At 41.1% G+C, this 14,696-nt stretch overlaps 1 protein-coding gene across 2 annotated transcripts in view; it reads left to right on the forward strand.

The window, feature by feature from the left end:
- Positions 1–14,696, forward strand: part of Dync2h1 (dynein cytoplasmic 2 heavy chain 1) — a 215,906-nt gene that overhangs the window by 179,858 nt on the left and 21,352 nt on the right. For both annotated transcript variants that reach the window (XM_048429223.3, XM_048429224.3), the window contains one exon: positions 9,162–9,371. In XM_048429223.3, coding sequence (XP_048285180.3) covers positions 9,162–9,371 — 210 coding nt within the window. The remainder of the gene's footprint in view (positions 1–9,161; positions 9,372–14,696) is intronic.

Raw genomic sequence — 14,696 nt, forward strand, 5'->3', positions numbered from 1 at the left:
CTCTTGAACAACTGTAAGTGAAAGCGAATGCATCCTTGTTGGCTAACACTGGGGTGAGCTCAATAGAAAGTGACTGTCCAGCATGGCAAGGCCCTGGGCTCTGTCCAGGTTCCTCCACACAAACAAACAAACAAACATGTTTAGTCTGTATGAAATCTAACCGTGGGACAAGGTAGCTGTCACCTCAGGGCCACACAGAGGTAGCCTCTGGTGAAATGCTGTAGTTTTGGTCTCACTTTTGGGACTTTTGGTCTCACTTGTTTTTGTTTTTAATAAACAAAGGAATTATTCTTTATTATTATGGCAGAATCAAATCAAAACCTTACAAGCTGGGATACATATTCCTGGGTCTAGACTGTCTGAGAGAGCATTTGTGAAATTCAGCATCCTAATGGGAACCAGAATCAGAGAGGCAGGTTAGACGTGGTGGTGTGGGTCTAACTGAACACTAGCAAATAGAGCGGGGGGAGGATGACCCCACGAAGGTCTGTTTACAAATGAAACTCTAATGTAGGAATACCTTTCCTGCTATAACAATGTTCTTTATGTACTTTTAGTTTAACATAGATTACCATTGTGTGTTACAAAGCCATACTAACCATGTAGCTAAGAAGACGGAAAGCAGGTGTCTTCTCACTGACTTTCAATGTAATATCGTATTGGAGCATGGAGCATAGAAGGACATTGTTGACTTTGCATATTTCTACATTGGTTCTGCCCATCTTACCTCATTTTCTTTTGCCTATTTGCCTGCTTGGTGAAGTGGAAAGTCATAGACCACTCTTACACCTGGACTAATTAATGATTGTGTAGCCCACAGCATGAGAAGTACTTGGTGAATACCCCTGTTACTAGTTCAGTTCTTAACAACAGGACGACATTGCTGTCAGCGTTCTGGACCCATTGGTCACTCCTTGATAATTAAATAATGTAGAAAAGTAGCATTTTTTAGTATTTATTTTGTACATGTAATTAACAAAGGAGGTTATCTTAAAAACTAAATGGGCAGGGGTCTATAGAGAAATGATCTAGATTAGCATGGCCAGCAACTTCAAAATGCAAATTACATGGCATATTGAGGAGGTTTTCAGTCCATGTGAATAAAATTATTTTAGGAGAGCTTCTTCTGGGAGTAATGATGACCGTGACTCTTCAATGAACAGCTAATAGTGAGGGATGACTGCAGTCAAGAGATTAGTTTAGCAGGGTTAATAGTGCTTAGGACGCTAGTATGGCTAGGACTCTGAACTACCTCAGGTTGAACTCTTTAAAAGATTTTTATTAATTTTTTGAGAACTTTATACACTGAATTTTCAGCATATTGATCACCTCATAGTTCCTCCCACATGTTACCCCTCTTCCATACCCACCCAGCTTTGTGTCAAATTTTAAAACCCTATAGTCTGGTTTGTATGCACATATATGCTGTGGTGTGTGGCCGTCACTAGAGAATGGTCTGCCTTCATGGCCATTAGCTAATAGTAGCTCCTGAGCTTAGACAGGGACTTTGTGTCCATGTCCCCTGTCCTCCATGCTGGGTGGGCTAACAGTAGCTCTCGAGCTAGGGCAGGGCTTCCTGTTCATGCCCCCTGCCCTGCTTCCCTTGCACCTCAGTGCTGTCTGACTTGAGCTTGTGCCTATTTTCCCAACTGCTATGAGTTCCTGTGTGGCGGTTTTAAACAGAGGACTAAAGGCCAATAAATACATCCCAGGCACAGCTGTAATGCAGACATGAACCACGTGGATCTCTTACTGTTTTCTCCACCTTTTGAAAGCTTCAGCATCGAAATGAAAAGAATGGGTGTGGTGGTATTTGGCTGAGAGGGAGCAACCTCTCATGGTAAAGCACTTCCCAGAGATCTTTGCTTCCAAGAAGATCTTCATTTCCTCATCACATGCGACGAATTGACGGAAGGTCTAGCTGCACGCCCATCTGTAGCATTAGGCTATCATTCTTTTGTACTGGAGCTTGCTAGTCTGATTGTCAACCCTTTGTGGGTGATTGGACTTTTTCCTCTTGTATGCTCTATCTCTACTCTTCACCTCCACTGGCGTGTGTGTGAGTATTGCGATTTATTTTATTTTATTTTAATCTATCTGTTTGATATTCAAAAGTTATGTTTCCATGTGCGCCTGACCTCACATTCACTTAACCATACACTGTGAGACACCAGGCACCCTGCTAACTGGCTACTTAATAATTGCTCTTTTAAAGCTCCACAATCTATTTAAAGTCTTATAAAAATAAAGTTTTACTGCTAAAACTTCTCCCTGAGCACTGGAAAGATGGCTCAACTGTTAAAGTGCTGGCTGTTCCTACAGAGAACCTGGACTAGGTTCTCAACACTGACATGGTGGCTTACAGTTAACTGTTCTTAACCTTTAAGTCCAGGAGTTTTGATGCCCTTTTGGCCTTTGTGGACAGTGCACATACATGGTGCACAGACACACATGGGCAAAACACTCATACACATAAAATAAAAATAGATGAATAATTTTATTTTATTTTATTTTTTAAAATATTTTTTTCCTTATTTATTTATTTAAAGAATTTCCACTTCCTCCCCTCCTCCCAATACTCTCCCGCTCCCCCCACTCCCTCTCTTCCTCCCTCACCATTCCCAAGAGCAGTCAGGGTTTCCTGCCCTGTGGGAAATCCAAGTTCCTCCCCTCTCCCTCCAGGTCTAGGAAGGTGAGCATCCAAACAGACCAGGATCCCAAAAAGCCAGTTCAAGCAGACGAAACAAGACCCAGTGCCATTGTCAATGGCTTCTCAGTCAGCCCCCATGTCAGCCACATTCAGAGAATCCGGTTTGATCACATACTCGTTCAGTCCCAGTCCAGCTGGCCTTGGTGAGCTCTCATTCGATCAGTCCCCTTGTATCAGTGGGTGAACGCACCATTCGCGGTCCTGACTTCCTTCTTCATGTTCTCCTTCCTTCTGCTCTTCATTTGGACCTTGGGGGCTCAGTCCAGTGCTCCAATGTGGGTCTCCATCTCTATCTCCATCCATCGTCGGATGAAGGTTCCCAATTTTTTTATTTTAAAAAAAATCACAAACCTTTCTTGCTCTAGTATATCCTGAAATGTACACTAGCCCACTTGGCTCTGGCAGGCCTTGCCCTTCTATCCCATTTCCTCTGCTTTGCTAAAAACCATTAGATTATGTTTCAAAAGATAGCCACCAAGGTCTATTCCTTTATTTGGTCAATCCCTCCTCCTGAAACTGACTGCCAAGGTCCAGGTATCAAACTATTGAAGTCCAGCAATCAGAAGCCTTCTTTGGTTCACCTAATTAACATGCCTAATTAAAATTAAACATGAATGCTAACATACGGTTTTCCCTTGTATCTTGTTAAACTGCCATGTTTCTGTGTGCACATCTGTCTCCTCTCTATCAAGAGGCAGTCCTTTGTCCCTCAGGGACAGTACCCCTGCCCTCTTCCCCTGTTCCCTTTCCCTTCTCCCTCCTCCTCTATCTCCTGTCTTTGTCCCTTATCTCTGCCTTCTATCTCTTTGGGGCAAATAAATCTCCTTTGTGCTGGGAACTTGGTCTTGGGGGTCTGGAGCTGATGCTTTTCCCTTCCTCTCCAGCTCCAGCCTTGCAGTTCCAGTGTCCTCCTTTCCCCCAGAAGGATGCTCAGACCCCACCTGCTTCCTTCAGACTTTCCATTATACCATCTTCTGGGCTCCGTGTTTTTTTGTCTTGTCAAACTCAGGACTCAGAAATTTAGCAGTTAACTTGACATTTTGTCTTGAAACCAATGTGCCTTTTTTAAAACTTCGTTTTAATTGTTATTTGTAAAACAAAATAATGTTCATTATTTATTATTTAAATTTTTAACTGGGACAGAATCTCATGTAGCGTAGGTTGGCCTCAAATTTACTATGTATTCAAGAGTGGCCCTGGATTCCCAGATTCCCTGCCTCCACTTCCTGAGCACTTGGATTGCAGACATGTGCCAAAGTGCCCATCGCTTCCATGGTAACTTCCCAGTATCCAGACCTCAAATCTGTCATGTCTGTTCATCTTTCATATTTGTTTTTCTCCCCATTTCCTTCTGAAAACTATTACCATGATTTAAGTTTTATTCTTTTTGTTATGAATTACTGCAGGAAATTCCAAATTTCTTTGTACTATGCACCTGTTTTCAGTTCATCCTTTGTAAATTAATTTTCTGTAAGAAACCCTCTGAGTGGCTTTTTTAGTAAAGCAAGCCTAACACATGGTAGAGTCTGTCTCTGGAACTTTGCAGACATTTTGTCTTCCAAGGCCCTACCAACGTGGACCCTGTAAATGCTCAGTAAAGCCCTGGTAGCCTCAGCCCTTTGAGTTTTATAACTTCATATTTTTGTTATTTAAGTTATATTTTTAGTTAATACTTTTCCATTTATTGAAAATTGAATTTTTTTCTCATCATGTAATATATCGTGATTATGGTTGCCCCTCCTTCTGCTTCTCCCAGTTCCTACTCAATTTTTTCCCATCCAGATCCACTCCGTTTCTGTGTCTCATTAGAACACAAGCCAGTTTCTAAGAATAGTAATATAATGCAATAGTATAAAGAAAAAACTAACACATGAGAATTGGACAAAACAAACAACAGAGAAGACTTAAGAAACAGAGACCTACTCTTTGGCACACTCAAGAATCCCATAAAAGCAATAAACGGGAAGCCATTATGTATACACCAAGGACTTGCTGAAGACTGTGCAGGCCCTGTGCATGCTGCCTGTGAGTTCTTGTGCTTGGATCGTGTTGAATTAGATGCCTTGTTTCTTAGTGTTCTCCATTACCCCTGGTTCTTACACTTTTTCTCCCTCCTCTTCCACAGGGTTCTCTGAGTCCTGGGGGAGGGTTTTGATGGAGATATTTCATTTAGGTCTGAGTGTTCTAAGATCTCTCACTCTCTGCACGATGTCTGGCTGTGGGTCTCTGTATTTGTTCCCATCTTCTGCAAGAAGAAGCTTCTCTGATGATGACTAAGGAAGAAATTAATTTATGAGTGTAGTAGAATGTCAATAGGAGTCATATTATTGCTACTTTTTTTTTTTTTTAGAACATTCGGTTTTACCGTAGGTACCCTGGCTATCTAGTCAGGTTCTTGATTACCCAAGTTAAGTCAAGTTATTCCCACAAACTTTGAATGATAACCAAGCTACGATTTGTAGAACCACAGATGTTAGGTTTAAAGTAAGAGAATAAAGGGATAGATATATCTCCCTAGGAAAGGTAAATAGAATAGGTAGTTATGGATGGTTGGGGGGCTGGAATGGGAGGATCAAGGGTGGGGGACCAGGGAGGGAATATGGGGAGAGATAGCTAAAACTAAGGACCATTTGAAGGGTAGTGTGGAAACCTAATACAGCCTCCTAAATATATACATATATGAAGGTAGGTGATCAAAATGAAATTGCCAAATAATGAGGGATTTTTCTTGTCACCACATGAAATCCAGTATCTATATTGGGCTACATCTATCTGAGTTGTTGGCCTAAAGGGTTCCCCCAGGAGAACCCTCAAGCAACCCAGGCTATTGCCAAGACTATAGGATTGGGTTACTCCCCCAAAACTTATGGCAAGGTCCCATTGTTTAAGAGAGCACCTACATAACTTATTGAACATGAAGAAGTCAGATTGGTGCCTATATAGAGTCTAAACCCTTATGTTCTAGCATCTTTGGTACTGGAAGAAATTCTGTATGCTCCCAAAGGAGAAATGTGTGCACCAACCCAGCCACAAACCCTTTGATTTACAGTGTGTCCTTCCTGCAAGATATGAAACCATGTTTTAAACTAGACAGGTTTAATATGCCTCCTGAATCCACAGGAATTCACTTGTTAAGCACATTTGTGTAGTAGGAGCTGCCCCGGTTTTCATCATGCCCCATTATTCACTTCAGAATGCTTTAGTGGTATTTTCCTTTATGACTGAGGAACTCTTCAGAATGGATGGAGGTCTGTTGTATGGTAGAAGTGGTGTTGGGGGCTAGTGACTATGACAGACAAGACAATCGCTTGGACACACAGCCAAGTCACTTTCATGCTCTTTATTCACAGTCAAGTGACTAAGTGACTCTGTCCAGAGGACAGCCAAGGGAAGGTGCACTCTGGAGGTTCTGTGTTGCTGTGTGATGGTGTCAGCAGAATGGCATCTTTCGTTTCTAAGGCCAGCCTTAAAGGGGTCTAATATACTGCAGTGGTTCCGTGCTATTCTTGTGCAAGAGGAATTCATCGGATTAAGGAGATGGAGAGCTGATAGAGAGTGGTTTATGTTTTATAGAGGCAAGATTAATACATTGTAGAGAATAGATTCAATTAAGAAGCTTAGGGTATAAAACTGAAGTAAGTTATGTTGTGGGAACAATCAATACACTGGGCCTTTGTCCGTGCTCTGGCTGTGCAGGTGTTGAGTTCATACCATAGATACTCAGAATTATCTTCATGGGCTATTGACATCTAATAAAGATTGGGTTGTAAGCTCAAACTTACTTTGAACATTATTTATCTTTACAACTTTGTGAAATTTTAGGTTGGCATGCATGGCTGTTTGTGACTATAGCTTTTTGAAAGGAATATATATATATAATACATAAATATATAGCTATGTATTTTAACTCTACATTTTATTAACTGTTACTTATATATTATTCTGCCCGCTTTTGCATTATCAGATGCACAGCTTACCTTACTTTTAAAATCTTCTCTAATATTTCCATAAAGAAATAGTAAGCTTGTAAAACAGTGATTTAAAAAAATGCTGACAAGCACAACACAGGAGACTGTGTTCTCATTTGGCACTCTGCGTGTGCATCAAAAGGTCGGATGTTGTTTTCAATGTTTATTACAGAGAGCTTTGCCCTAGTAACTTTAGTACCTGGCTGACAATTTAGTCCTTGGCAACAATTATTGAGACTTACTGACTTCCTGGCCAGTTTGCATCTATTTCCATAGCTCCAGCGCTTCCATTAATTCTCATTTAAATTACTTAAGTGACACAGGGTATACATGAAACGTCTCCTGTTGACTCTTAGAGTCTATTGTAAGAAAAACAACACATGATAAACTTTTTTTTCTGAACATGAGTTAATCCAGAAATGATATTTTGTTTATTCTGACAAATGGATTTGTGTATCCAATTAAAATTTTGACTCAGTAGCTTAATTTTATAAGAATGGTGTTAAATAGACTAACAATCTGCATTGCTAAAATAATTAAAAGAAACAGTGCTTTCTTAAATTCTTGGACTTTAAATTTTCTTTTAAATTGATCATTTCTTTATTTCTGAGACTTGTCTAGTTTCTTTTAGATTATGGTAAACCATAGAATATGATGACTGAGTCATGTGTTTAGTCTTCAAGGCAGAGAACATACTAGGGTCTGTCCTCGGTTGGACAGAAGCCTCCTCTGTTGTCCTAGTAGTGTCCAGTGTGCTTGGCACAGCTTCTCGAGCTCAGCCAGCGTCGCTGCTGTTCCAGCGAGTCCTCCAGGAGTGGACCCCAGCGGGGCTCCATCCACTGCCTACCGCAGGGAGCTAAATGATTCCAGTAACTTGCTTTCTGTTTGTAGGATTCCATTTAGCAAAGCAGAAAATAGAGCAGGTATTTTAACCACATGGTTAAAATGTGGTAGTTTGAAAGAAAATAACTTCCATAGACTTATATGTCTGACCATGGGTGCTTCTCATTTGGTGGAGCTATTTGGGGAGGATTTGGAGTGTGACCTTGTTGATGGAGGTATGCCACTGAGGGCAGGATTTAAGGTTTCAAAAAGACTTGGGTCATTCTCAGCGCGCTCTCTCTCTCTCTCTCTCTCTGTCTCTCTCTCTGTCTCTCTCTCTCTCTGTCTCTCTCTCTGTCTCTCTGTCTCTCTCTCTGTCTCTGTCTCTCTCTCTCTTTCTCTCGTTGTGTCTCAGGATACAAGCTCTCAGGTACTGCCCCAGCACCATGCTTGCCTGCCTGCTGCCTTGTTCCCACCATGATGGCCATAGACTCTGACCCTCTGAAACTGTAATCCCCAAATAACATCTTTCTTCTCTTAAGTTGCCTAGGTACTGGTATCTCTTATCACAGCAATAGAAACATAACTAAGACATTGAATATAAGCAATTTGTCATGTGAGTGGTGGAGAGCTGAAACAGCCAAAAAAGTAACAGTAGGAGTTCAAACCTTGCAGGAAATACCACCCGAGCTAGTGGAAGGGTGGGCATCTGAGGGAATTGGGAGACAGACTTGGAGGAAAGCTATGGAGTTGGTCAGACCCTGCCCCTTCAGGAGAGGCTGTAGTCTAAGGTGATGGTTGTCTTAGCAGATGCTCAAGGTCCCAGGTAAGCTCTGACTGGATCCTGCTGCTGCACGTCTGTATAAGGCAGATGCAAGGAGCCAGTAAACACTCAAAGGAGTAGGTTCCCTTGGAGAAATATTATGCTGTGTGATGTCAGTATAAGGGAGACTCTTTTATACCAACACATTTTTTTGTGCATACCTTATACATTTAATAATATGTGAGAAAGAGGCCTCTCTTAACAAAAATGATGTGTATCAGTTGCCAGCTTAGCTGCTGGGCTCTCAGGAAACCCCCACTTCGGCCTACATGTTTGCCTTCTGTTTGCATTCTTCAGCAGTTCCAATTTAAATTATTACCACATACTTGTGTTGGCCAAGTACCCCTTACTCCAGTAATATAGCTTGATTTTTCAACTAAATTAGAGGGGGCGAGCATGAAATGCTTTTGGTTTTGAATAATTATGTCTTCAGTAATTTGGTGAAAGCCAACACACGGGTGTGACAGGAATAGTTGCCGCAGGTGTAAAGGGCCAGCTTTGCAAGTGTGTTTGTCCCCAAGTCTGCACACAGTGGAGTGGGACAGCCGGGCAGCCAATCACCCTGTGAGGTGGTACCTTGAATTAGAGGATCCCCTTCTTCTATGCCTTCCTCATGCACTGATCTTGTTTTTCAGTGACTGTTGTTTTGCTGGTCTGTTTCACCCCACATACCCCTAAACATCAGTAACAGTCCAGAAATTCCTATTTGCAGACTCAGTTTGTTCATCCGTAAAATGGACTGTTCAGAAGTAGGAACTCACGAGCAGTTTTTGACCTTGTACATACTTTGGTGTGTCATTGATGTTACTCTAATTGTGACATGACCTTGTTCTTTTAGAATTCAAACCTAATCCATCAGAAAGTATCACCTCCTAATGACCGACAGGGATCTCCAATATTATCGTTCATCATTCTTGAGCAGTTCAATGCCATCCGCTTAGTACAGAGTGTCCATCAGTCTCTCGCTGCCCTCAGCAAAGTCATCAGAGGAACTACTTTACTGAGTTCAGAAGTACAAAAACTGGCAAGCGCCTTATTAAACCAGAAGGTAAGACGATCCAATGTCCGTCAGTTGTTATTCTGTTACCTGTTTGACTTTCCTCTCATGAACAAAATCTACCAGGGATCCCACAGTCAATAGTAGCAGGAAACCAAAAATGGACATGGACGACACTATGTAGATAGAATGCATTGGTTGGAAAACTAGCAGTGAGTCTAGTGGAAACATCAAATCTGCTTGATGCAAGTGTATATCAGCCTGTGATCCCTTCTATGGCCGTCTTCTCGTTGTATATGTAATGGAATCCATTTTTATTTCACTTTGGGACAAGTCTATACATGTTGGTAACCTACCACACCAAATCTTAAACCTTTTAAGTTCTAAACTGTTTTCTAGCAACTTAAACAAAATCCTAGAATCTGCTTTGTTCCAAATCAGTTGGGTTGTGAGTGTGCCTGTGTCCAAGCCCTTTGCAGGCGGATAGGGCTGCTCACATAGCCAGATGCCTGTGGAGGAGCTGGAGAGGAGCAAATGGTAAGGTTAAATGAAGGACGACTCCAGTGAAACATCAGGGTATGTCCACCAGAAGAAGAGAAACCGCTGTTATTTAGGAAGAAGTTAACATAAGTTGTACAGAAACTATATATATGTACTTTATACAGGATATACAGAGAGGAGGGAGGGGGTCTTCAGTGGGCTGCCATGTCTATGGAAGGTCTGAAGTGGTTCTCACATATGGATGTCCATGTCTTTCCCTAGACTTGGGGGTTTTCCTGCTATGATATCGTTGGATAGGTTTTCTGTTCATTTGGTTTTTATCTCTTGTACTAGGAGTACCCAAGAATTGTTGAAATAATTGATCTTTATTTCTGTCTAATGTAATAGTGTCTCAACCTTGTCTTCTGTTCCTGACATTCTGTCCAGGAAACTGATAGATCTTTTCTCAGTAATTCTGTCCAGGAAGCTGATAGATCTCAGTAATTCTTTCCACAGTTTATTTGCTTTATTGAGCTTTTCACTTCCAAGATTGCTGTTCCTTTTATTTTCCTTCAAAATCTCAATCTCTTTTTCTAAATATCTCATTTAAGTTCCTAGCTTTCTAGACCAAATCTCAAATGGACTTCCTTCCTCCCTTTCTCTGTGTGAACCCTCTTTGAGGTCGCCACATATTTTTAAAATTAAGCCTTTACATTCTTAGTCTAGTGTCATGTGAATCTTTTCAGTTTCTTTGGATCCAGTTTTTGAGGAGCTGTATGAGGTTTGGGAAGCTCCATCTTTCTTACACATATGTGTATGTGTGTGTACATTGTTTCTGTGTTGCAGTTTACCTCTCTGTTGTGTTTGGTTTGTCTTTCTGTCTTATGTGAGGATCTTATCAGTAGGCAGCCTTCTCTGGCACTTGGAAGAGAGAAAACACACTGCAGAAATAGTAAGAATTCAAAAACAGACCATATATTTAAGCACACCGAAGAAAGCCGCTATCAACTCTAACCTTAGTGAGGGTAGAAAAGAGCAGGATGCTTAGAGGATAAGGTAGAGTAGGCATCACAGGCAAATGCACTAGGAGGTAACAGAGAAGGGGTGGACAGAGAAAGAAAACAAGCGTGGGAATACAAAGTCTTAAGAGTTAGTAGCGAAAGATAATCCAATAAAATAAATAGAGACGGAGGAAGTACAGTCAGGAAAAGCAAAGGACAGAAGAGTGCACATCATGGAGGAAAAGGGTAGAAACGCTTCACTGATTTGTGCTGCTTTGGGGTGAGGAAGGAGGGTTTCCTTCTTTTTCTCTCTGAACCCCATCCCATTAGAGCAGGAAGAGCTGCTTGCAGGCTCCTCCCTGGCCTGCTTTCCCTCCTAGAATGTATGCTGTGTGCTGTAGGGTTGATCTCTGCGTGTTTTCTGGAACCAGGGTTGGCAGTAAGGAAAGGACCTCCCTGGAAATGTTCCACCTGAGGCTGCTGCTTGTCTGGAGACTACTCTGACACTGCTCATGGCCTAAGACAAAAGACTGCTAACAAGTCCCTCTGGGGCTCTGAGTGTAGAAAGCCCAAACCCTTGAGGAGTCCTGCATGCCCTGGTCAGGTTGAACTCTGGCCAGCTCACCCCTCTCGTTCGTAGCTTATCTCAGTCTTTTCAGAGGCAGGGCTACCATTCTCATCTGGAAATGCCCTTTACTTCCCTCAGATCGGGCTCTTCCCTTCCCACCAAGTAGACCTATATCCACAAACCTAAGTCCCACCAATGTCCTGAGCCTACACTGATTCCCGGAGTAGCCACTTGTTTAGCTGATACAGGGCCTTTGGGACATTGAGAAGAAACAATTCTTTCTCTTCTGCCCAGCTAAATGGTCTGACCATAAGACCTGGTTTTTGGTTCTGTGCACGCTCTGCCTCAGACATGCTATGCAGCTTCCGGAATTCTTCTGAAACTACTTTTGAAGGGAGGCCGATGTTGTGCCTGTGCAGGTTGCTGGGACTGCCACTTCTCTTTCATTCAAAATTTTTTGAGGAGCCTCTCCAGATGATTTTGTCTAGAACCATGTTAGACTGCACTGTCTTTCACTATCTCACGTTTAGTATGTCTAGATTTCACATGATTTGTGTATTCTTTGCTTTTCCACTACAGGATCTTGGTATATTACCTCTCCCTATAGCCACACTTCTGATACCTGCTTTCAGATTCCTGGAGATGCACAAGAGTTCTGGATGCTGATAACCTACACATGCACATCCAGACATGCGCCACATTCACATATGCACAACTTGACTGCTTCTTTTGCTTCTATTAGTCATTTTGGAAATATATAGCATAATCAACTGAAATAAAATCAGTAACTAAATTGTTTTCTGGGATGGAAATCTCTCACTCTTCTTTTGGATGACTTTGAAGATAAAGGACCAAAGACTGCTGAAGGCTTACTTATATGAAATCCTTCCCTTAATAACTATTTTATAAATGGGACTTAAATGTTTAATTTTGATTATATTTCATTTTCCCTCAGCTATTAATGCCTGATGAGTGCTTCTTCATGGGCATAGCAACAGTCACAGCAAATGAACCAGATGGCTAAATTCTTAACTGGGACATAGGTGTCATATATAATGTTGAGTATTCTGTATTAGACTTTGAAAGGTCTGTTGATAAAGTGGTTCACATAGAAGCATGAAAGCATAAGTTTCACCTATGGAAAAGGCAGAAGCAGCGCACACATCTGTAACTCCAGGACTGCGCAGGCAGACAGGTGGACTGCAGCTTGCCAGTGGCCACTTCAGCCAGGGGATAAGCTTCGTGTTCAGTAGAGACCAACTGAGGGGACTCCCAGAGTCAACCACTGACAGATTTGCACACACACATCACATACTCAACTACAGCCTCAGTATGCACCACTGCCTTTATTTTCATTATTTATGTGAGAATGGATTTGATAAAATCCTTACGGAGAATCAAAACTTTGTTTTACTAAGCACACTTAAATTATATGTTGCAGATTTTTGGAGACAGTTTTAGGGTGTTTGAAATTCAAGTGAAAGTAGGCCAATTTTGACCAAGACAAAACCATTGAGTTTTAATAAAATTCAAAAATGTACTAACCCATGCATTTCAAAATAAAAGTTAATTTTTTATTATATTTAAATGTTGCATTCTGTATGCTAGTTGATATTGCTTAATATAATTTAGAATATCAGTTGATATTTTCACCAATGTATGGGAGATGATTGCAGCAGGAATTTTCCTGCCAAGGATTAGGATTTGTAAATTCATTTGATAGTTGTTAGTGATGCCTAAAGCTTTACTGCTTTTATTCTGTAAAACACCACAATGACAATACTACAATTCTCTCTAACATGTAAGAACATATTTTGAATCATAACTTTAAAGACATAATAAAGTCAAGAAGAAACTTACAAGGATTAGTTCCTTGTCTTAGGAACTAATAGATTGCATTGCTTTTTTAAAAAAATCGTTTTAATTGAGCCCTTTATAGAACCAGTTTTTCAGATTATCCTAACGTACTTGTTGAAACCACTAAATGCCTTTTGAATTGTTTAAAACTGGGACTAGCAAACACACAGAAACGTCTGTGATCTGGGACTTTCTCATGTCGGGGGTGAGAGGTCAGTTGAGTCAGCAGAGCTGGGCAGACAGAGGGGGCTAGCCTTTCCTTCTCACATTTCCCCGGTGAGCTTTATTGATGAATCATTTGTACACATTGTGAAGACACAGTGTTTAGTGACCAAATCAGTGTAGTTATATCTGTCTCTGTACACACCATATCTTTATGATAGGAATTTTCAATAGGTTCTTTATACAAGCCTTTATAACCTACATGTAAGGATAGAGCAGAGTGGTAATTAGAGGGGGCACTGGGGGCCAGATTATGGGGACTGTTACACAGTTTTATATCCAAGGAGGACGAGCTAATATTCTAATAATGTGACACAGGCTTTGGTTTATCAGAGATAGCACGCTCTATTTTATTTGTGTCCTTGTTTGGCTTTGGATGGTAGCACTGGCCTTGTGGAATGAGTTTGATGGCTCCCCTTCCTTTGAAAATTTTTTTGTAGTTTAAAGGAAGTTGTGATACATGTGGTTTGTTTATGCTTGACAGCTCAGGTAGCTTATCTCAGGCTGGCCTCCAGCACACTGTGCAGCTGGCTTTGCCCTCCAGCCTTGACTCTCAAGTACTGGGGTTATATGTGCATAGTATGAAGCCCAGCAGACTTTTGTGGGTTCTTTCTTTTTTTTTTCTCTTTTCTATTTTTAGGGCTTGGGATTGAACACAAAGCCTTCTCCATGCTAGCAAGCACTGTCTGTCCTTTTAGGGCTGCATCCCCCACAGTGTTAATCCTCCTTGGAAGTTCTGCATAGCTCAGCAGTGCAGCTGGCCTTTCCTTTACTGAGAGGTGTATTATTATTGTTGTTTCTGGTTTGTTAATGTTTTTTCTCATCATTTGACTTTGCGAGGTTTTATCACATTAATTTGTGTGTGTCTTTATGGAGGTCAGAGGTCACCTGCAGAAGTATGTGGACTCAGGTCTTCAGGCTGTAACAAGTTTCACCACAGAAGCATCTCACTAGTCCCAGGTTTAGAGGCCCAAGAATGGAGCCATTTTTTCCCTAGGGCTGTTTTGTTTGTTTGTTGGCACATACTTGTGCACATTAACAGTCCTGAATGATTTTCGAATTTTTATGATATCAGTAGACTCCTTTATCTATCTCCTTTGACTTTATGTCTTTTGTTGCTTAAACTAATAAGACATCTATTAGTTTGCTTTGCAAAATATTGGCTGTTTGTTTGTTGATCATTAATATTTTATATTCTGTTTTACTAATTTCTACTGTGGTAGTTGTTATTTAATTTTTCCTCATTTT

Source organism: Myodes glareolus, chromosome 4 (assembly GCF_982192425.1).
Source record: "Myodes glareolus chromosome 4, mMyoGla1.1, whole genome shotgun sequence".
Classification (NCBI taxonomy): Eukaryota; Metazoa; Chordata; class Mammalia; order Rodentia; family Cricetidae; genus Myodes; species Myodes glareolus.